Source organism: Symphodus melops, assembly GCF_947650265.1.
Source record: "Symphodus melops genome assembly, chromosome: 7".
Classification (NCBI taxonomy): Eukaryota; Metazoa; Chordata; class Actinopteri; order Labriformes; family Labridae; genus Symphodus; species Symphodus melops.
The window spans coordinates 20,057,977-20,080,589 of record NC_136697.1 but is presented as its reverse complement, the minus strand read 5'-3'; the positions used below and the strand labels follow the sequence as shown (position 1 = coordinate 20,080,589).

Here is a 22,613-nt window from a genome sequence, read left to right as displayed (position 1 = left end):
AAGGCGACAATTTTGTTTTGATTGAACAAGCAAAGCAATTTATTTACAAACATACACAGGTCACTAGCATCGCCCATGAGTCTTTCCTCGTTATTTTAGTGTGCATCGAAACGCAAAAATCTTTGGGCTTGCAAACAGAAAAAAAGCCTGAGCTTTTTTTTTTTTTTTTTTTTTTACCTCAGCTCAGTCTATGATTCATTTTATTGCAATTTACTTCAGTGTTTTGATTCAACTCAAACAGTATGAAAGTGGGTCGCATGTTACCAAATTAAGTTGCCTCTCAATACTCTATGTGGTAATGCGTGCGACCACTTGTAAGGTGACACAGGAAGAAATCAAGTCCGGATACATGTCAAATAAACAGAATAATACTTTTTGGATCCGTAACATACGCAAATTTGTTGATTTTTATTATTAGACTTTTTTTCAAAACCTCTTCAATTTCAAATCAACAAATTCTGATTCAAGCTATAATGCAAATATTTGATCCATCATTGATCCCTGTTTCATTCTCGTTAAGGACTTCCTTTTCCTCAGAGAGGTCCAAGATCAACTTTATTTAAGAGAAGAGTCTCTGAAGCCGGTTGGGACTTTTGCTTGAGGACACTTCAGCAGGACAGCTCTGCACCTTGCTGCTGAACCGGATCACTGCTTAATGGCATTTTTTTTTTTCACTCAAACACCTCTCCAAAAGTGCCTTCCACGCCCCGTTTAGCACTGTAAATGTGCTAGGAATACACTCTAACATAGAGCACAGGGAATTTGACACTGATACAGGGTGTCTGGGCTCGGGTTAGTCCATAGCAAGCATTTGAATTGGTAGAAAATGAATGGAATACTTCAATGAAAATAGAAAGTCCCATCTGGTCTGCAAGCACATTTGCACGCGTGTGTACAAATGATTGTTAGTATTCATGCAGATGATTGTGGTGCTCGTGAACACAGCTTATTTTTCGTGGTTGGTTCCACAGCTCAGTAAAAGTCTTAGAAAATGTTCCCCTTCCCCTTCTGTTTCGCAAAAAGTGCACTTTGAAGCCATGACCTCGGGAGATACGAGTCACTCCGGACAAAAACCAGCCGCTGAAAAGGCTTCTGTTTCAATACTATGCCAGTCAGGAGGCAACCAATAAAACCAACGTTTAGAGGAAGATTCGTGAAAGTAAAAATGTTACAATCATTGGTTCCTTAAGCTGAAAAATAGTCCATCAGATTCAAAGCTCTCTTTATCAACAAGAGAGGTCTAAAATATAGAAAGCAAAGATGAAGACACGTGAAAAAAAAAATGCAAACTGGAAAAACAACCAGTTTGCAGACAATACAACCCTTTCTTTCAGTGGTCCATGAAGTGATAATGAATAGAGAAGTCAAACAATAACTTCAGGAAATATGGATCACTTTGGCTGATTTCATGTCTCTGAGAGGGAGGAGGCTGATGTCGGGTAGTGTCTGCAGGATATCGACAGCCTGTGGTCGCCTGAGGTGAAGAGCGTGGGAGGATGGATTTCTAGGGAAGCGCAGGATCAGGAGGAGAACCTGGCTAGTTGTCCTCCTGATGGGTCACTAATGCTAGGAGGTCTGGACTAGGCGTCTGTAGTGGGGCATGACCTCATGCTCGGGCAGGTGCAGGTTGAACTCTAACGCCACGAGGACGGGGAACTCGAAGGCGATCAGCTCTCTGCGATTCACCCGGAACCTCTCCTCCAGTTTCTGCCAGACGAAAAGAAAACTCGAGTTCAGTTACCTGTTTAGACAAGACACCTGAGGATATAACCATACTTGTCAAGCCAGTAATAAAAAAATAAATAAATAAAAAAAACAGAGTTCAACAGTTTAAATGTTGAGCTGAAAGTCAGCAACAACTACAAGTTGTTTTTTTTGTCAAACTTGTTAATGCAAAGGGGGCTTACTTAACCCCTGAATCCTTTACAAAAGAAGAATGAATGATTTCATAAAACAAGCTGTAGATTTCAGAGTAGTGTTTGATGCCAACAGAGACTTCTCACTCCATCTCGTGACTCATATCTTACCTTTTGATCTATTTTTGAAGAGTAACTTAACACCTGAAAAACACAGTTTCTTTTTCTGACCTGAAGTAGTTCTCACCTTGCTTCACACTCTGTGACATCACGAAGTGTGGTAAGATGTGAAATAAGCTTGAAATGAAGCTGTGCTTTGAGTCTGGTTTGTAAGCTACAATAAGATAGAAAACGATTCACTGCGGGACTTAACGTGTACGTTTACTTCTTGTACCTGCAAGCTTCCTGAGAATATTACATGTGTTGTAATGGAAGAGCTGTTGATTTAGCAATCTAGCACAAGCTGGTGTTTTGGATCTGCTGGTTGTAATAGAAAGCGTCCGCTGGTGAAATCCATCCCAAGGTGGTTTTTTCTGCATTCTATCTTTTTCTGTTTGATGCCAAACTTAGAAATCCATGAAAGAAGTCCAGCCTTAAATGATTTGAAAGAACTGAAAGACATCTCTGAGTGTTTGGACTGTACATGTTCGAGTACCAAAACAAAGCCTTGGTTCATCAGGATAATCCATGCATGTTGGTGTGGTCACTTTTCAACATGCTTCATTGGTTAATTGAGAAACTCACGTCTATCAGCTGCTTGACTTCGTGTTTTTTGAGATCACCACCGATTTTGGCTGCCAAAAGGACACAAGCTCCAGCGCAGAGTTTACGGTTCTGCTTGTTTAGTTTGCCTTGAAGAACAAGTTTTTCAAAGTAGACGAAAGCCATGGCCACTGTCGGTTCCTCATAACCACATTCATCCTGGGCGAGCTTTCTTATCTCCCTTTTCAAGCTGCAGGGAGATGACACAAAAAGAGAGAATGAGGAAGGAAGACAGAGACAGAGAGAAGGAGGAAGTTAACAAAAAACCTGCTTTACACAAGAACAACCAAGGAGGTGGTTTCTACTGTTATAACGTTTTGCAATGTAATGACTTTGTTAAAATGAAACCCATGTCACTATGTAACCCTGACATATCCGAAATGTGTATTTTATTCCAATAATCAAAGTTGCCAAACAGAAGATTTCTCTGTACTTCTATCTGGCATGTCTATAACAGGTAGTCATTTTTAGTTTTTCTTTTTTTCTTGCTCTTAAATCTGTGTCAATCCTCGATCTGTCATTATATTCTTTCAACAATTTCTTCTTTGGTTTTGACCTAAAACAAATACAGAAGAGAAGACACAGCCACAACAACCCCATGCCTTGTTCAATACAGCACAATCGGAAAATACACTCATTGCATTGGACTTTTAAAAAAAAAAAAAATTAATTAATTCAGCAGAGGATGGGGTCAGAAAATGGTTAACAGCACCTTTATACTGATTTTCTTTCTCCTCTAAAATCAGTTTGCTTTCTTGTAATAAAAAAGATTTTTCTGGGTTTTCCACTGATCTAATTGGCTCTTTTTTGGCCAAATCTGTTAATGCTTACTTTAGATATGAACATGGGTTTTATGTCCAAAAAACAATAACTAAGCATTTAACACCCTTGTGACTTTTCCCTAGGTATTTGTAGCTTTAGGAAAGGAAAAACATTTGTAAATTGTGGTGGTTGTCAATAAGGTGACACATTCTTACATTCATTACAATAAAATAAAGGTGTGATGACACTATTACTTATCCTATCATCACAGATCTATTGATTCGCAGGTCTTACGTTGAGTAATGGAAATGTTTTGAAATGCATGGTCAAAACACAATGACGGTTTCAAACATGCCTCCAGTAGTTACAGATTCCTGGTCGTTTAAAATATAGGCACTTTGCACATGTCTGTGTGTTTTACCTCCTAACTTTGCTGAGTGTTAGGCGTATGTGGGGGAATTTGTCCTTGAAGGTTTCGTTCATGTCCTTCTTGAGGTCAGAGGGTTTGACGTATTCGATGACCGTAGTCTGAAAAGAAAAAAACAAGAGGAGGTGTCAAAGAGGCCGCACCTTCAGCACCGAGCGAGTTGATTTCACCCTCGCACACCAGTGTTGGATTCCTCCCTCTCTCAATGAGGCTTGGCAGAGATCTGCTGTTACACATGACACTTAAAGGACATGTCTGGTGGCATTCTATATTCTCTTATTAATCCCCTGACAAGACCAGCGCCAACCAATGGATTGATCCCGCTGACTCACAGCCGGCTGTGTGTATCCACAAACAAGGAACACCACTGCTGTCCAAATATGACAACACAGTCATATTTAGTGTGAGTCACACTGTTGCACTGGACAACATGCTCCTTCATTACAATAAACATGGGCTCTGTAGTTTATTCTCGGTCAGCCACATACGCACACACACACACACAAACAAATCACACTGCTGCCGATATTACTTTCTTACACACCAAATGTGTTTTAATCCTCCGCTGAACAACAGTCCCAGAAAAATTCATCATCTACTCCTGTTTATCTGCTGTTTCAGCATTTTCTACACTTTCTGGCCCAAAGACCGAGTATTGATTTTGACATACAACTACAGTACCACTTTGCCATTTGCTAGTATGGTCCAGAAGAACCAGAAGAAAATCCAAAAGTATCGAGCTGAGAGGAGGCTAACATAGCAGAGTCTGACATACCTCGGTCAATACATTGATTCTCCCTCAGGGATGTACACAGAGACAAGAACTATATTTAAATTAAATGGCCTGAGGGAGCTGTAATTGTTACTTGACTTAACTGTGCATGTAAACACACTGACTAACTCTTGTCACCACAGAAAACAATTGTTTCATTATGCCATGTTTTTGACTTTCTTACTATAACAATTAGAGAGATTAGTCTCATTGAACTGCATGAGTGTAAAAGCTAATTTTATCCGAAGGTGGAACATGTCCGACCAGTGAAATGCTGAGAATGTACTGGTTCCTGTAGTAAACACAATGGCCATTGTTGTGAGATGCTGGGTTTTGTAATTAGAGGAAAAGAAAAAAAACACTCAAACTGGCCTTGGATAAGCATTTCAACTATGTCAGTCACTGTTGTGTATTCTGCCAGTCTGTGTAACAAAAACAGAGCCGGGAAACCATGAGGTGGGAGACTAGTCAGGTTTGTTTTTCCCCTTTCAACCACGATAAAACATCCATGCTATTCGGAAATATGTGAGAGTCACTACCTCAGAGACCCAAATACAACTGTTACTTTGTTTAAGAAGGCTTCCCTACTACACTAGGATGAGATATTCACTCAGGTCCCAGAGGTTGGGAGAGATGCCCAGCCAGTGACCTTCCTGATTAGAAAAGTCTGAAACATCCTCCTGACTTCTAACAAGAAAACTGTCTTGGCAGACATATTTTTCTGGAATGTTTTTGTCCTTGGTTGCGATGGAAAAAAATAAAACCCTCAAAAATCTCAACAATAACATAAAAAAGCTACGTACTGAAAGAAATGAACAAAACATGTCCAACAGAGGTGTAGAGTTTCAGCTAAAATATGTCTTTAACTTTGCTCTCTTACAGAAGAATGTCTTCTCTTGTTTTTGTTGTTTCTGTTGACGCTGTTTTAGAAGCAGCTTGTGTGACTTCTCACCATGTAGGAAGGGAAGATGAGGACTCTCTTGTGTTTCCCACAAGGCCACTGAGGGTCATCTAGCAGATTTGGGTCGTACTCCCTCAAGTCTCCCAAATCATTCCCTGATAAAGCATAACGACAAAAACAGAGATAAGCTGCAATTCAACAACTTCAGTTTATCATTCAAAATCAAACGTTAGCGATTAATGGAGACAAAAAAGACAATTAAGGGGAACGATTACACAACATGCAACTGACCTGTGTCTATGCTGCTCTGGTTGCTATTGGCTCTGCCCAGACTGAGGCTTCTATGACTGGCGTTACGAGACTGAGAGAAGGACGAGGTGGAGTCGATGGTGTTTCTTCGACCTCCCAGCACGTTAGTGGGATACAGGAACTGGGTGTAGGACACAGTCTGAAGACACAGGTGTGTGCTGTGAGATCCTTATTTTACAGAAGGCTAAAAAAGTTAGCTTATACATATTTCCCCTTGAACCCACAGCTGCAGCAACAAGGACAAGTCTCTGTATATATAGCATGTACCCTGAACGCTCACCCTGTTTGGAAAACATTCAAGCCAGTGTTGCAGCTAGCAAACAACAAGCTATTGAGCTAGCTTACGCAATTTAAAAGAATCTCTAATTGTTAAACTGTCCCTAATATCTAAAAAATTGACAATAGATTACATGTTTTTCTTCCAAGTTAGCTTAAAAGAATACCTCTGAATTTTGTATCATTAAGTGTTGGCTAACCATACCTAAATTCTTAACGGTGCTCAGACATTTCTAAAACTGTATTTTGAATATTAGGGCTCTTTTGGGCATTTTACTTTAGCCCAATAAATTCAAAAACTATTACATTGATCCATTATTGTTATGAATAATTCCAACATTGTTGCCATGTTAACTATTGATTTCTCACCTTCCCATCAGCTCCCAGCTCCACCCCTTCCAGCCCAATCACCATCTCTTTGGCACTGACGCCTCCTGACGGGTGACGCTGACGCCCACCTTCCAGCTTTATATCCCTAATGAGCAGAACATCTTTAGCACTTTCACTGAACAAAACACACTAAATATTATTTTTCTTTCTCCCTTTCCTTAACCATCCTGCTTGGGATTTTTCAATTTTCCAGTTCACCTCCACCTTGCTACCTCACAGATGGGCCCTTTATTGATCATTACTCATCACCTGGCTCAGTTTCTTCAACTGTCTGGTATTTGGGTGCATATCAGGACAGTCAGAAATAAAGAGCTCCCCAGGGAATATAAAAGGAGGAGAGAGCAGTTTTGTTCTATTGTGCAAGTCTCTTAAGACTCAGCTGCTGCCTCACCAATGCCTTAAATGTCATACTACAGGGGAGCATTTTAAAGAGGTCATTTACAGAAGTAGAAAGAATAAAAGTAGAGATTAGAGTGTGTCAATGAAGGAAAAAGCGAGAGTCCTCACCAAGACGATATTTATTCGTCCAAATATTTTGGTACTTCATGCATGCTCTCAGGAACCAACTGGAGACTGAGGCAATTGTCCACATTGAGCCAAATTTAATTGTTATTTTGCATTTGTATTAGAGGATAAAACGCAATATCCATTAAAGCGTAAAAATGAGGAGAAAAACATCCGAATTACTACAAACATTGGTCAGTGCTTTGGTTAAACTCCGTTGAGTATATTAGGTCACTGCAAACACAGGCTTAGAAGTGTGTGCAGTGCACTGACTAGAAAGGTTAAATTCTTACAGTCCACTCTATTCATTATGAATGAACTGTACATGAGCTACAAACTCTAGGTAATGGAATGTGAAAAAAACTCATTATTTCCAACTATGTCAGATTAGGGATCAAATGATTGGTAGGAAAATAAAAAAGCCTAAATGTAGGGCATCTGTTTCTTCACATGTTGTTATATAGCAGCGGATTGCTCTTGCATAAGCTTTAAAAATCATGGCAAGGATAAAGAGATACCAAAATAGATTGTGAAATAATAATTTGGATTGCATGCCATATTTTAGTTCTGTAATTCAGTTTAAGAAAAAGACATGCAAGAGTAACACAATCTTGTTTGTCTACTCCTCTCTTGTCTGCCCTTGCTCTTTCTGTTTTACATGGTGTCCAGATAGTTGAAGAAAGGACACAGTGGGCCCTCACATGACTCAGTAGTGTTTTGATGACATGCGGGACCAATCTGTTATAATGAACACAGCGTTATCTGGTCAGGACACAATGTTGACAGATGCATCATGGACACAGAAATTGCCAGGCAGCAGACATCTTACAGAACAGGGGAGATCAAATAAAGAAAGGGGGGAAATGTATTAGACAGAAAGTTTGCTAGGGATAGAGCTTTTTCTACCAAGCCAACCACAAGATAAATAGTTTTGCTTCAGAATAAAGAAAAATGGAAGTAAATCAAAAGAAAAATAGGCATTTCTTAGTAACATGCATGAGTAGCAATCCCAGGCTTCAAACATCTGTAGGTTAGCAGTGTTATTAAAGAGTGATTATCATGCCTTGCCAAGTGTTTCTAAATCTAGCATCAGGCAAACTAAGAATGAATATGACCAGAACTTAAAGAATCTGAACCCCTACTGGCTGATTTACTACCAAATACTTTATAGCTCACATAAACTGTTTTAGGATTTGGTTCACTTGATTGAAATATAATTCCCCAACAGCCTGGCCTTGAATCCACCCATTAAATTAGACTCACTACTACAGTATACTTTATTATTCCCTGTGAGGGAAATTTGACCTCTGCATTTCACCCTTCTAACTTTTTACAATGAAAGCCAACTTCAACTACACTCACTGCCATTTAGCATTACCTAACATGCATCTCTTTTAAGGTCAGTAAGGAAACCCATGCCAATAGAGGCAGATCATGCAAGAGTCAAACAAAAAAAGTCAAAGATGACGCAAGTGAGGTTTGAATCAAGGATTATATGGCGGTCCAAGAAAGTGAAGCCCTACAAACAGATGGCCAATTACACTTCAGATTTTTGGCTTTCCTGCCTTTTACAAATCCAGTACATCCTCTATAAATATCTCTTTGAGTCATGACTGTCTAACACTGGCTGTGATGTTGTCTGAGCTATATTAACATTGTGTTTACACGGATGGACCAGCTCAAGTGTATAAAAGCTGTTTGAGCAAGTGACTATAGAAAAGAATAATATCATGGTCATTCCATGTAAATTAACATGCAATGAGAAGCTACGAGCAAACTAAAGAACGCTACTATTAGCTGCCAACCCAACAGTGCAGCTCGAGATAAGGACAACTTTGTCTGTTGCTTGTGCTTAGCGCCTTGTGCTTAACTATTTAATAGACTAACTGTAGATCCCTATCACTTTTTTGTGTCCGCGCATGCTTACTGTGCTTAATTTGGCTGTATTTGTTCATGAGGCTAGAGTAATTGTATACTGATAAATGAACTAAGAGGAAAGATGTCCACACAGCTGCTTTGGGACCAGTAGTCTAATAAAGTACAACATTTGACAGAGGGAGCCAAAGTCTGACTGTAAACTGTTAATTAGCAGCAATATAGTCAAATGTTCACATTGAATAACCCCAGAAGGATTATTAACCCTTGACCTTGCCCTGATTGGCTGGCTTAGGTTATTCTATGAACAGATTCAGTCTTTTATGCTTTTCACTAAGCCCCAGTGTGAAGCCTTTCTGCCTCTGCATTGTATTCTCTGGTGTTTAGATGTCCCCTTTCTCCTTCGCTTCCTCCAAAACACACTGTTTCATGTGACTGAACAAAACCAAGGCTATACCAGAGCTGTTGGCATGCAAGCCAGGTCGGTTACTATAACACTGAGCTCAGTGCTGCTTTCAAAAAAGCAAAACACCTGGCATAAAAAGAATTTCCATCAAATGAGCACCAACAGATGCAAAATATGAGGCGCAGAATAAACAAAAAAGGTTGATTACAAAAAGGTTTTTGCAACAGAGGCTCTGGTCATTCCGTATCGCTGATGATTAGACAAATGACAAAACATGAAATTAACTAAAGAGCTTTGTTCTTTAACAGCAGTAACCCCACAAAGACGAAACGTAAATGCTAAACAGCAAAGCTAGCGAAAGATGCAACAGACAAAAGGGTTGACTTGAACATCAGGGATGAAAGCCCAAAAGCCACCGAGACCTTTATGAAAAAAGCAACACGGACAACAAGAATTGAGCTACAATATAGTTTAGATGTGTATAAAAAATACACAAAATAATAGCCCAATTAATCCCAGAGTTAAACAGGTTATTTGAGTTTAATGATAAAAAAAAAAAAATGCATCCACCAAAACCAACCCTAAGCGATGTATGCACCAGTCAGAGTACAGCACATCCAAAGAAAAAGAAGGTATGAAAAAAAATAAAATAACAAAAGGGAAAGAGGGAGCACAGGCTGGAGGAGGTTACAAAGTTCGGCATGCTGTAGGATACATACCCTGCTTGGCTACAATCTCGATAGGGCAGGACAGAAAATACACTATAGAAGGATCTTCTGCCACTGATAAGGACTATCCTAAAAAAACAAAAAATGGTAAACAAGCTAATCAATATCTATGTTGACAAGATCGACAGTTTCAAGTTGGAGAGAGTTTGCAGTAAACATAGGAATAGAGAGAATGAGCTGAAACATCAGTATGAAAGCGTGTTTGTATAGTGTTGTGTTGTAGAACATGTATTCAATGGTTTGGGGACAACAATGATGCATTTTTATAACAAGACGTTTTAAATTTAAGCTAGATATTAGCTATTTTTTCAACTTTTTAAAGTGAAACTAGCTTGGACTTGTGTAACCATACCTACAGTATCCAATGTTTCCAAAGACCAGATATCAAAAGCGCAGAGCACAACTTCAAATACTGTAAACGCATGATGACTCTTACAACTCTGCCAAAGTAAACAGCAGGACATAACGACACAAGAGCCATGTGTCTGCGTATGAGGACAAACAACGTATCTATCAGGTGACTTGGTTTAACAACTCATCTAGATGGAACAGACAAAAGATATACTGTATACCAGCTCACGCACAAAGCCACTTCTTTAACCAAACACTGAATGAATAGAGGTGAAGATTGACACGTATGTCCTCCCTCTAATAACACAATGAAGCTGAGACTATATTTCCACCAAGAGGACCAGAACTTAATTTTCCATCACAAAACATCCTGGAAACATGGGCTAACTGATGAAGACTTTAAATATAAAGAATGCAACACTGCTGCTGATGAAAACTGCATGGTCAGTTTTAACCAGAAACACTTTCTAGGAGTCCTAGCTTTGATACATTCTTCAAATCTATAGAGTGAAGCATTACACAACACTGTGCTGATACAGTTTTATATTCAGGGATTTAAGGATTTGTGTGCTGCAAACATGCTCGTGAAAAAAAGTGTGATACTAAAGCTTTAGGTGATTCATGGTGCAGATTCACATTATTCCAATGACGATCAAACAAAAATTAACCGGTGTGTTCTCAATCAATAACATTTCATTAAGAAGTGAGAATGGCATGCTGCGAATGGACCAGCCCTGCTTAACTACGATGTGGCCTGTAATGTGAGAAACAAGCAAACTGCATTGACTGGGGCAGCCTGCCATTATACACTCAGGATTTGTACTGACTAAGAGCTGGTGTTGTTTGCTCTCATACCTTCCATTGCGCATATCATGTTGCCTCAAGTTCTTTATGAAGTGGATCTTCTTGACGCTCTTTGGTCGGGGTGAACCCGATAGGGTCCGGCATCTTAAATGTGAAACAAACAGCAAGTAAGTAAGCCAAAAAAAATGCGGGATACAGCACACAGTTGCTGCATTTAATATTACAGTATAAGGTCTGAATGTGAACAGTGTTTCTGTGCAGTTTATTACCTTCGGAGGGGAGCATTTTCCTCAATGTCCTCTAGTGTTTCAAGTGACGAGCGCTGAGAGATGAGTCTTCGTCTGAAGAGAAGAAGTTTAGAGTTAGGAGATTTAAAGAGACATCACAAAGAAATAAAAAAAACAGAGGATTGACTGTCTTTGTACTAAAAAGATATTCATGAAAGCCAATTTTGGCAAAATGATGTATCCTTGTTGTGTTTTTGTTTTGTTTTAGACAAACATGGCTCTGCAATGCAATTTTATTAAAAGGGCACACCACTAAATCAAAGTCAATTAGACAGCAATATTTAGAATGGCATGAGTGGATACCAAAAACACATCTATTTTTCTAACATAACGAGCAGTGTAGTTCATAAAACAATGGATCAGAAACAGTGTAGTGAGTTTCAACCAAACCATACTCAAGCTTTCATTAGTTTTAATAGTTACCTAAAAACATTTGAATTCTATGTGGAGAATAAAAGATATCTTTTCCAAAATTGAATACAACTAAAATAATGTTAGCTTGAGGGTTTCCCCAAGAAACTAATGCAAACCTTTGATACCTTTGACACAATTTGATTGGACCTCAAAAAGCATAGTTTGTTACCCAGCCCTTGAATACATGTGGTCTTGAAAGGTTCTGTGGAAGGTAGTAGGAGGAGGTCAAACACTGGTTTAAATTATCACCAGCGTATGTTCTGCTGTTAATTAACAAAAACAAGTCTTGGCCGGTTTAGTTATGACCATTTATCATCACCACTGTTGGGCCTGTGTGGTCAATGATCACTCTTCAATCTTGTGTAAATCACAGGGACTTTTCTCCTGGATCAGAGCTGCTAAGAGGATAATGATCTGGCTCCGCAAGCACTTTGTGTAACACATTTTGTCACAGATGGCCTTTATTTCACACTTTGGTTGCACGACTCAACAAGCTAAGTCTGCTGGACCTCATTTATATGATCGGCTGCCAGTTTAAGAAACAAACCCACATGTGATAGCTAAGTGTGCATGAGCTGTTCCAAAATTAGATTGTAATTGAATGTTTAGCACCACAATAACAACATAATCTAACTGATAAGTCGGCCGTAGAAAGTTGCCAGATTTAGGCTTGCAGAAATGGATGTTTTGGTTGTAAAAAAAAATTGCTTCGTCTGTTATCAAGTTTATTAGTTTTTTTTACTCATAATTTGGGAAGTTTGGGAACAATAACATTTTGCTGTGTATCATCTTTAAACTAACTTTTTTCGTGAAAGCTTTAATGTAGGTCCTGCAGCACTCAGACAAATTGCTGACACATGACCCGGTCAAACCCCTCTTCACTGAGTATTTCAGCCAGAGGGGGAGGCAGAGGAGCATAAAGAGTGTAGAGAGTGTGTCTGGTTAATGAATGACTAAGCATGAGGACAGATTAACAAAAGATGACAATGTCCTTGAGGATCTACTAGGGTTTAAACCAACAAAACCTGAGTGAACACTGTATAACAGAGGAGACGAGGGGAGATGAGTGTTTACATGAGGAGCCAGGACTGTTGAAGCAGTAAAGAACCCACGGGCCATTACTTTGGCTAACCCTCTGCACTGTAAATTTTGACCCTCATGGTCATTAAGTGGAAGGAAAAACTCAAACTCTGATTTGAATGTGAACAGTCATTTTTTTTAAAGCTGCAACAATGAGCTGTTGACATCAAAATTGGCTCTGCTAGTGGGAGTCAATAGGGTCATAAGGAAGGGGCGTAACCTCTGCCAGAAGGTCAGACGAGTGAGATCATGTGATTTATGGGGTTGCATCATTCCTCTCCTCCTGTGACAACCATGAAAGATGGATTGGTAGGATACGGATCTGAGACTACAGGCTGTGTGGTAGGACAGATTCTTTTGATTCCTTTAAGTGCTTTCTGCTAAAGAAAGCTTTTAAACGAATCCAATCAAAAAAAAATAGACTCCAGACTCCAAGATGTCACCTATCTGTATCTTGATGTATTTAGATATTCAGAGAGAAAAATCACTTCATTCAAGTCCAAGTCTACATTAAGTCTCAATGTCCTTCTGGCTGCACAAACCAATCTTGTTAAGTAGGATGTACAGATTAATCGTGAGGCAGTTAAAATCGATTGAAAGGTGTCAAGGTTTGAATCGGTACTCTGAAAAATTAATCACAGTAATATCGTGAGCATCAGCAGGTGTTCTCCTGGCAGTTGATGATTGAGTGTTTTCAACCTAAAGCCCAAAACAACAGAAACAGTTAGCAACTAGCTGGTAAGCACAAATGACGCATTTAACAGCTTAAGAGCTAAATCCTAATCTAAAGGAGTCAGTGTACACAAACTAGAGCTAAAAGAATATAACACTCCAGTGTTTCTGTGTCTCCTGGATGAGTAAATACGTAGACCAAATAGTGTTCATTTTGATCTCGGAAGTTGAAAAATTCCAAGTTGCAAGTCTGATCCGTCATCAGGAAAGCCTCCTGATGTCGGATACTGACTCGAAAACTATGACGGTAGATATGTTGCAAAATAGGAGGGCTTGTAGAATGTGATGTGAGTCAACTTGTATGTGAAAATGTCTACTTGTATGAAAAATTCACACAAGTGAAATGAATGAATTGAAAATGTCAGAAAACGTGTGAACAAATGTGAACCTGTAAAGTTAACATTTAAACCCAAAGAAAATATTCACACATAAGTGATCTATTTTGCAACACATACCGAGGAGGTACTTCAGTAGCCCGAGCTGAAATCCAACATGGCTGCTACGTATATTAATAGTAAAGTTAAAGTTGTACACTTTTGTGACTTTGGAAAATTTGTCTTGTTTTAGTTTAATTAAATCGATCACACCAATAGTATTGTGAAAGTTCGATCTTTGCTCACATTGTCATGTGACTTTTGCCCGCAAACTCTCAGGTAGTATGTTGTTATAGCCAAAGTATCATGAGCTAACAAAACAAAGCTACCAGTAATACAACTATCACATGCTAATGTGAACACAGTAGGAATTATTTTTGCTGCAATCATTCCCCTTGTCCCTTCTGACTGATACTGATTCATAGCATAAATAGGGAAGGTTTCTTGTTTTGATCAAAACTAAGGTAAAAATAGAGTTGTCATTAATACAACGTCCCACTTTTACAGACAATATTTAATCGCAGATATGCAGGAGAGGGATAGTAAGCAAGACAAAGAAGGAATTTGGCATGAAAACTTTGAACCTTGAGGAGGTTCTTGATTCATTTAAACTTGGGCTAAACATTTGTAGAAAAGAAAGAATGTGTACATGTTGTCCGAGCTCTTTAAGTGCCGAAACAGTTTAGACAGGAGAAATGATTGGGCACTACCTCTATGTGATATATCTCTATATTAATATATGATCAAACAGACAATTTTGTATTTAGACAATAAAGAATCCATATCTATTCTTATTAGAGAATGAATAATCTCTTAATTTTGCAATTTGTGTTTATTCGTTCTTCCTGTTCAAGTTACATATGAACTATAACTATTAATACCAGTTCGGCCAAAGTGCATGACGTTTCCATTCGTAAAGACAACAATTAACAGTCAGGACTTTGATCCAGGTACTGTTGTTGAAAAGCAGTGGTAGGATGCGTTTCCATTGCAAAATACAGTATGTTTTTCTAGGCTGGTACAGATCCTGGAAACAATAACACAAGCCAGGCCACTCATTCACCTCAGAAACAACTGAAGGAACAAGTCAGCTTTTACCCAGTTTGACCTGAACAAGGTCAGAAACTTCAAAGAAACCTCAGTATAAATCAGCAGCAAAGAAGCAACAAGTATCCCTTAGTATCTGTGACACAGTTCCTGCCATTGTTGCCTCCAGTTATTTCATTTCTTTTAAAAATGCTTCTTAAATGGAACCCGTGTCACATAAAGCCATTTCTCCTGCAAACACAAAGCCACACTCTCGCAATAAAAATGTTGATGAAAAAGCTACTGATAACCCTGCCCAGAGGTACCATGCAATGATGCTATAAAACTCAAGTGGACTGTTTAGATGTGGGGAATAAACAGTTTCACACGTACACCCAGTTGGCAGCATGCCAGAGGACAGAGTCTTCCGTTTTGATCGAGAAAAGCTGGGTGTAAATAAACGTAACGTTCCGGGCTCCTTCACAAAAACACAACCAAGGAAAACGGAAATGTGATTATTCAGATAAAGTAAACTGAAACAAGAAGCAAACCTATCAGATCAGAATACTGAGGTCACTAGAATTACAAACTGGATGCTTAAAATAGTCCTTTGTGTTTTCCAGCAATACAACAGTACAGAGCAGAACATGTACAAATGTAATAATAACAATAATAATCTTGTACATATTAGTCTTTGATTACCTGTTTATATTTTTAGCAAATTGTTCATATTCAATGTTTATATTGGACAGAGAGACACAGTCTACCAAAGTCTAATTCCTTTTGTGTTTAATATACCTGGCCAATAAAACGGATTCTTATACATTTGATTTGTAATGCTCTTCACATTTAAAACAAATCTGAACGTGCTACAATTTGATTTGAGAGCATAAAAAGGAACATGAGGCATTTTTTAGTTTGAAGTCTTGGGGTTTTTCTGAGTGTCTGTTGACTGCTCTGACACTTAAACTCTGAAGGAAATTTTGGCATTCTTATATAATCATGTCATTATGCCAACTATGACCTCAGCAAACAACCATCAACCTCCTAACCAGAAGTATGTGACCCAATCACGCAAAACACCCCAGGACCATGATACTGGCTTGTGCTGCTTGTTTTCCAGCCACAGTCTCTACTTCTTCATGCTAAAAAAATATAATCTTTTGCATAGTACATGAGATTGCACTTACAAAAGGTGATGGGATGTTAATTAAAAAGGTGTGTGAGAAGACAAAGCCTGTCGATGTTCAAGCTGAAAGGAATGGCATGAAAATAGCGTCATCATAGGCAGACCAGGCACGGTGGTTATAGGAATGCTATTTTTAATGTGCAGCTCTTGGCATGCTGATTTCTGATAGATGAAGGCTGAGGAAGGGAGGGGAGGCTGAATAAGAAATCATCCATCACTTCATGCATTAAGTTCATTCCTGGAGATGGTCTTAAGCAGTTCTGGCTATATAGAGTCTATTCTGGCAGCACATCAGAGGCTCTGCTACTTCCTGAATGGGAGCAGGACTGAGGGCCAAAAGTCTAAGGGGAGAGTGTGTCTCTGATGCCCCCTGGGAGAGGAAGTGGAGGACAGAAAAATAAAGAGCCGAGAGTCAGGCTGCTTCTCAGAAAGCCTGGGCATTCTGCCTTGCCCAGCCAGGGACCTCTGGACACGTTTCTACCAGCTGCCCTCGGAAAACAAACCCGGCACTGTGCACAGCACTCGTCTGTCTAAATGCCGGTGGAATATGGCCACGCTCCATCAACAGGTTGCTTACTCTTCCACATTAGAATTCATTTTGCATGGATGTCCTAAAGCACAAGCACAATCCTAAAGCAGGATAGAGTCAGGGTTTAACAAATTCATTCCGTCAAAAACGGATGAGTTGCCAGACGTGCAACTTTGGCATGGTATTAAACCTCAAATTCAAAAATTTGGTAAAAACTAAAATGTTCAATTGTATGAAGAAATTGACAAAACTCCTTTTTAAAGTTAGCACACCCACAAATGCTATTCACCAGGTAAAACACAAGAGAGGCCTCTGTGTTGTTGTTTTTTAACAGCTAAGGTAAACTTTATGCCAGTCTATTTGATTGAACTCTATATTTTAAAGCTGTAGCAAAGAGCTGGTATGTGGGGTTACTGTTGTTTCATTCACTCTCTCTCCAAACCTATAAACCATGCACTTATATAACTTCTCATGTTTCTTCAAAAAGTACTCATCAAGACTTTTGGAAGCCATTAGTACTGGAGTGAAATTTCCATCATTTTAGGAGGGGAAATAAATGCTCAAATAATGTTTTAGTATAAAGAGGAGCTTCCTGAAGAGTCTGGCAGAGAAAGGAGAGGATTTCGGAACAAGAGGAGCTGTGAATGGATAGCAGAGAGGGGGGGGGGATTTGACAGCAAGTTCTGACAGTGAGAGGACCATGAGAAGAGTGTTATTGACAGCTTTCCTGTTGCAAGGTCAGACACAACAAACTCTTCTCCAACATTAAGGCGGAATGGAAAAAAGGGCAAATAAAAAGGCATGCACGTGCTGGATCGACGAGCCCTTTGTATGTATGGACAGGGGTGTTAAGTTACAGGATGTGTATGGTGATAGATGCAGCAGGTGTGGGGAAGGATTTAGAGTTCACTCTAAATAATTTAAGGTGTAAAATTTGAAATATAGCGTGAGAGAATGTGAGCAAGTAAGAAAGAGAGAGAGACTAATGAGGTGTGTTGCTGAGTTCTGGGGGAACTAGGTTACAGCTCCACAGCTGCTGGACCTGAGATCAGACTGGATCTATCTGTCTCTGTGAGTCATAAGGCTAAAAACACCTGCATGGAGCAAAAGCACAAACAGCAGAACGTAATCCTCCTGCTCTGTATCTTTGTATCCAGGCAGAATGTGATGCTAGGAACCGAAAGTACATTTTCAAACAGAGTGTGAGAAACAAAACTGCAGGATAACTGTCTCAAGAGTTCATTCATCCACAGTTGAAGAAAAGAGAAACGTGAAGAATCTTAATCTAGGTCATGTTTCCAATAAAGTTGTATTTGACATATTATGATAATGATCTCTGGCAACTTGTGAAATGCAAAGAAACATGGTATCCTACAAGATTTCAACAAGTGAAACAATATTCGGGGTGCTTTTTAAAGCAGATTGAAGAGTATGTGTAATGTAAAAAACAAAACAAAACTGAAACGGACGGCCTTAAAGGTGGAATCACAAATGGGGCTATAATGGCGATAAACATGGTTTTGATAGTTGTACAAGGAAATATTGTGTCTGCAAAACCTACTTTAGGAAGCATGCATGAGGACTGACTTTAACTATACATGTTGTTTTAGTTGAGTTCTTGTTTGCTGGCTATGATAACATCAGCGTGCAGTTTAACGACCTGACTCTGTACATCTTGCAGACAAGCTTGCACCCTACAGACTGCAGACTGCACTAGCCTGCACGTTTTTCCAAACACTAAACATTTAATAAGGAATCGTTTCATGACAAGGTTACCTTGACCTCTGTAGCTCTATTGCAGAGTTTGCTATCTGTCCTCCCTCCAGGCAATAGTTCTGGGAGGTTTGCCTGGAGTAAGGGGCAGGTAGGATTCCCTGAGTGTACGTCTGCAGCCTCCCTCTCGTAGAGGCTGGGACCGCGGAAAATGGCGAGCTGAACGTCGAGGGCAAGAAAGCGTCTCCCTCTGTGTCTGTGCCTGCCGGGGAAGCGGCGGGACCTGTCCCAAAGCTGGCCCGGGTGCCGGCGAGGAGAGCCTGGTTTGCAAAGGCGAGCGCCTGGGCGGCTGTGGTCGCCGCTGCGGCCGCAGCAGCAGCAGCAGCGGCGGCAGCGGCTCCAGCAGCCCCGTGAGCCGAGCGCTCCGGAGAAACCAGGCTCTGTCTAGTCCTTGCTTCGAGCGAGTTCTCCTCCTCCTCTGTTTGATTGTCTGCATCATCTTGCACGGGTCTTCCATCTAGAGAAATGTTGCTGAGAAAAGACAATGCCGCCTGCCTCCTCCTCGGGTCTATGCGTTTCCGCGTATGCTCGATACTGGAATGCTTGATCTGAAGCGTGGCTGTGGATGTGTTGCTGCTCGTGGCAGCCGCCATGGTCCACTTCCAGAGATCCGAGTCCCCGCAGCAGCGATCTTACCTTTCTCACATGAATACTTGTGTGGATCGTGCTTGTGTTGGTGAATGGCACTGGCCTGTCTTTTAAGTACATGCGTTTAACAGGGTGAAAACAGGGAGGTCACGTGTGTGCAGTATTGTGGCAGTACAGGGAAAATTTGGACCAATGAGCTGTCAGGAATACATGTGTTTTTTTCCACCTTTCCTGCCTGATGAAGCCTGCTCTCTACAGCTTCTCTAACAGTGATTGACAAAATTACACAAACTACACTAAAATCTCCAACACGGTCGCACTGCAATGTTAGTCTTTCAACAACATTTTATTAGTTTACATTATTTTTTACAAGAGTCATATCTATGGAAAACGCTTTTTTGCATATAGGTTTAAGAGGGCCTATAGGCGAGAGAGCTCTGCGTCCTCAGTCCGCATAAGGCTAGTATTTGCTCAATTACCAGTAGGCTCTGACAGACAGAAACAAGCCCCTTTCTGCTCGTTTTGAGAACACAGATCATTTTAGGAACTGTGCAAGTGTGCATATTTGCAGCAATTGCGCCATCTGTCTGTTTGACAAGCAATGTGTGATGTTTTTGGCCATAATCCAATATTATATGCCATCTAGTGGTATTTTGGATAACCATTTGAAGGCGCATGGATTGGTGGATGACCACCAGAGGGGCAGGGCTGTGGGGCGATCAGTTTAGTAATCTGCCTATAGTTTATGTTTAAATTAAGTTTGTGTATTTCTCAAACCATGGAGTTAAAACTTTGTCCCCAGTCTTGTGTAGAATACTGCGTATCCCCCTAATATTACTAGATGTGAATGGTATCTTCACTCCATGGAGTATGAATACACACTTGTTATTAAATCCTTTCCATGGTCAGAGAAAACCAATCTTGCAGTTTTACAACTCTGCCTTATCATGTGGTTATTATGGCAAACTCCCAGTTGTTTTTACACAAATATAAAGATTTAAAGACATTTTATTTTACTTACTTCTTTTTAACAGTGCATTTGCTTTATAAGGTTAAATAATACACCTAGTTGGAAAAGTGTTTATTCACCTGTGCTTGTTAACACGATCTTCGTACAGTCCTATAGTATCTCTTGAAGACGACAGAAGAAATCGGCTGTCCTGGACTATCTGTTGACAAGCAAAAGAAAAACAAAGACCGCTTACTATTTTAAAACTTTTACCATTTTCTTGAGAAGTTATTAGAGGGGCAAGGAAAGCAAAAGTTAACTTAACAAATCCTTCAAACAGGAGCTTCTTGGTGTGTAGATCTTGTTTTGCTTTCCTTACCTTTTTTTGGGACATTCACTGAGGGATGTGTCTTTGATTTTTCATCGTTAGCAAGCAGCACATCAAAAGTAAAACATCCTTCTTTTCTGGGTTCTCACAAGTGCCGTGACCTAATGGTATCCTGAAATCAGAAAGAGTAAAATAAGTTACTTGATGTGCAGCCATTTAATACATCCAAGATCCATTTAGCACTATAATAACTAGTTAATTGTTTACCATGTTTATTTTTGTCTGGACGAGACAGAAGACTGAAGTTACATCCAGAGTCATTGAGGACAGGAATCATATTTGCAGTGAGTTGATCTGAAAAATCATAAAGCTTTATGTTGAGTGAAATACACATATCACAGTTCTTTTAAGGATTTGTTCAAATACGTGACAGATGTCTTGTTTGGCCAGTGTAATCATGCTGCTTTAGTCTGGGCTGTGAAGCAGATATTTTATTATTATTTGAGCCCCAATTCTCTATGAACCCCAGCTGTAGTACGTTTTAAAACACTGATACATATGCCACCATGAAGGTGGTGTGGTCACACTCTGTGGTGAGTTCAAAGTCATGAATGACCAGATAGGGCCAACAGTGAATCATGATAAGGAAGTGAAGGTCCCAAAGACTCCTGGGTATCTTTGCAGAAGAAATTAAAACAAGATTTGATTTGTATCACAGCTTCAAGAGAGAGCACAGAACTCACCTCGGTCAGGAACATAAACAGTTTGAAGATTTTCTTCCATGTCTTCCTCACTCCTTTAAAGCAAACATAGAAAGGGAAAATATTCAACAATCGTGACAGTCTTTTCCAACAGACCTTTTAACTTTGTGCAACTGTTTCCTGTTTCTATTTGTTTTACTTTATCGTTCACACATTAGCTTTGTTTACAGAGCAACACAAACCAACGTTACAAAGTTCTTTACATAATGTACTTATGCAAACGCAAAGGGCCACTTTTTTTTTTTTTTGGGACTTCACCTGGAGTTTCTCCTTCAGACTCCTAGTATTTTTTCCGCAGCAAGTCAGAATCAGCCGATATGAGATTGAAGCAGGATATTATCCTGAGAATTGACCTCGAATTATGTACTGTACTTGTAAACAAGAGCTGACTGAAATTAAGCCATCACTGACAGAGTGAGCAAAACGCTTCTTAGCCTGATGAGGGTCCACCATTCAGTGAATCCGAACTTTATTTATCAGCCTGTGAAGAGAACAGTGTTACATAAATCTACACTAAGAAATGTTGTAGATTGGGCGAAAGTAGTGGGCGAAATTGTACCAGCCAGCAGCTCGCCAGATAACAAATAACTGGAGCAGCAGTTTGTGCTTTGCATTTCTGTTTTAACTCTTTTAACCCCATAAGTCAATTTTACTGACCGTAGTAGGTCTTTACTGTCAATCAAGATTGTTATTAATTTATTTATTTATCATACTCATATCAGTAACTCACTCACAGGATTTCCAATGATCCAACACATCTCTGAAATCTCTTCTGATCGACAGATCGGCTTGTGTTCAATTTGAAGACTTTGCAAAAATATACTGATCAGTGAAGATGAACGGACGAGGAGATGTAGCAAATGTAGCTGATGTTGATGCACGCCCCTTGGATGGTTTCAATACGATCCATCAAATTGATCAAGAAGACAGTGTTTCTTCTAATGAGGATAATGTAAGCACGAGTAGCAGTTACAGGTGGTGGGACGAGTTCATGGACAGTGACTGTAGTAGCTACAGTGATAGCGATGTCAGCAGCATCACTTACGAAAGTGATGTCAGCTTTGAAGATGATACTTTCCAGGAAGAAGAAGAGGCGGACCAACTTTCAGAAGTTTCAAAGAAAAGAAAACGAGATGAAGAAGATATTGTCGATGAAGACAATGTTCCAATTCTTCCGATAACCAAAAAACAAAAAAAGGATGAGGGGAAATATTGACCAGGACCCAATTAACAGATAGAAAGGAGGAGAAATAGAAGAAGATTATGGAGCTGGGAGAAGCTTTAAAAAATTAGATAACACATCGAGAATCATAACAAAAACTTTCTTTCTCAACTTACCCACCCTCATAAAATTTCTGAGCCCCCAAATAATCACCATCTCCCAAGATGTTTTATAAAAGACAATATGAGTAAAAGTCACAGGAATCACGGCTGTCTTCAAAATAATTTGACCAGCAACC

General features: G+C 39.7%; 1 protein-coding gene across 2 annotated transcripts; it reads right to left on the bottom strand.

Annotated features, from left to right (window-relative positions):
* Nucleotides 1–1,076: 1,076 nt before the first annotated feature.
* Nucleotides 1,077–19,300, bottom strand: cables1 (Cdk5 and Abl enzyme substrate 1). 2 transcript variants are annotated; one of them, XM_079348168.1, is made up of 10 exons: nucleotides 18,531–19,300; nucleotides 11,393–11,464; nucleotides 11,175–11,267; nucleotides 9,960–10,037; nucleotides 6,435–6,540; nucleotides 5,772–5,928; nucleotides 5,532–5,635; nucleotides 3,802–3,908; nucleotides 2,601–2,808; nucleotides 1,077–1,707 (listed from the first exon to the last, which is right to left on the bottom strand). In XM_079348168.1, the coding sequence occupies exons 1-10, from the start codon at nucleotides 19,118–19,120 to the stop codon at nucleotides 1,567–1,569; spliced, it is 1,656 nt and encodes a 551-aa protein (XP_079204294.1). In that variant the 5' UTR covers nucleotides 19,121–19,300; the 3' UTR covers nucleotides 1,077–1,566. The 2 variants fall into 2 exon arrangements, with proteins under 2 accessions (XP_079204294.1, XP_079204295.1); XM_079348169.1 differs by lacking the exon at nucleotides 9,960–10,037 and having other exon boundaries at nucleotides 18,531–19,299.
* Nucleotides 19,301–22,613: the final 3,313 nt, after the last annotated feature.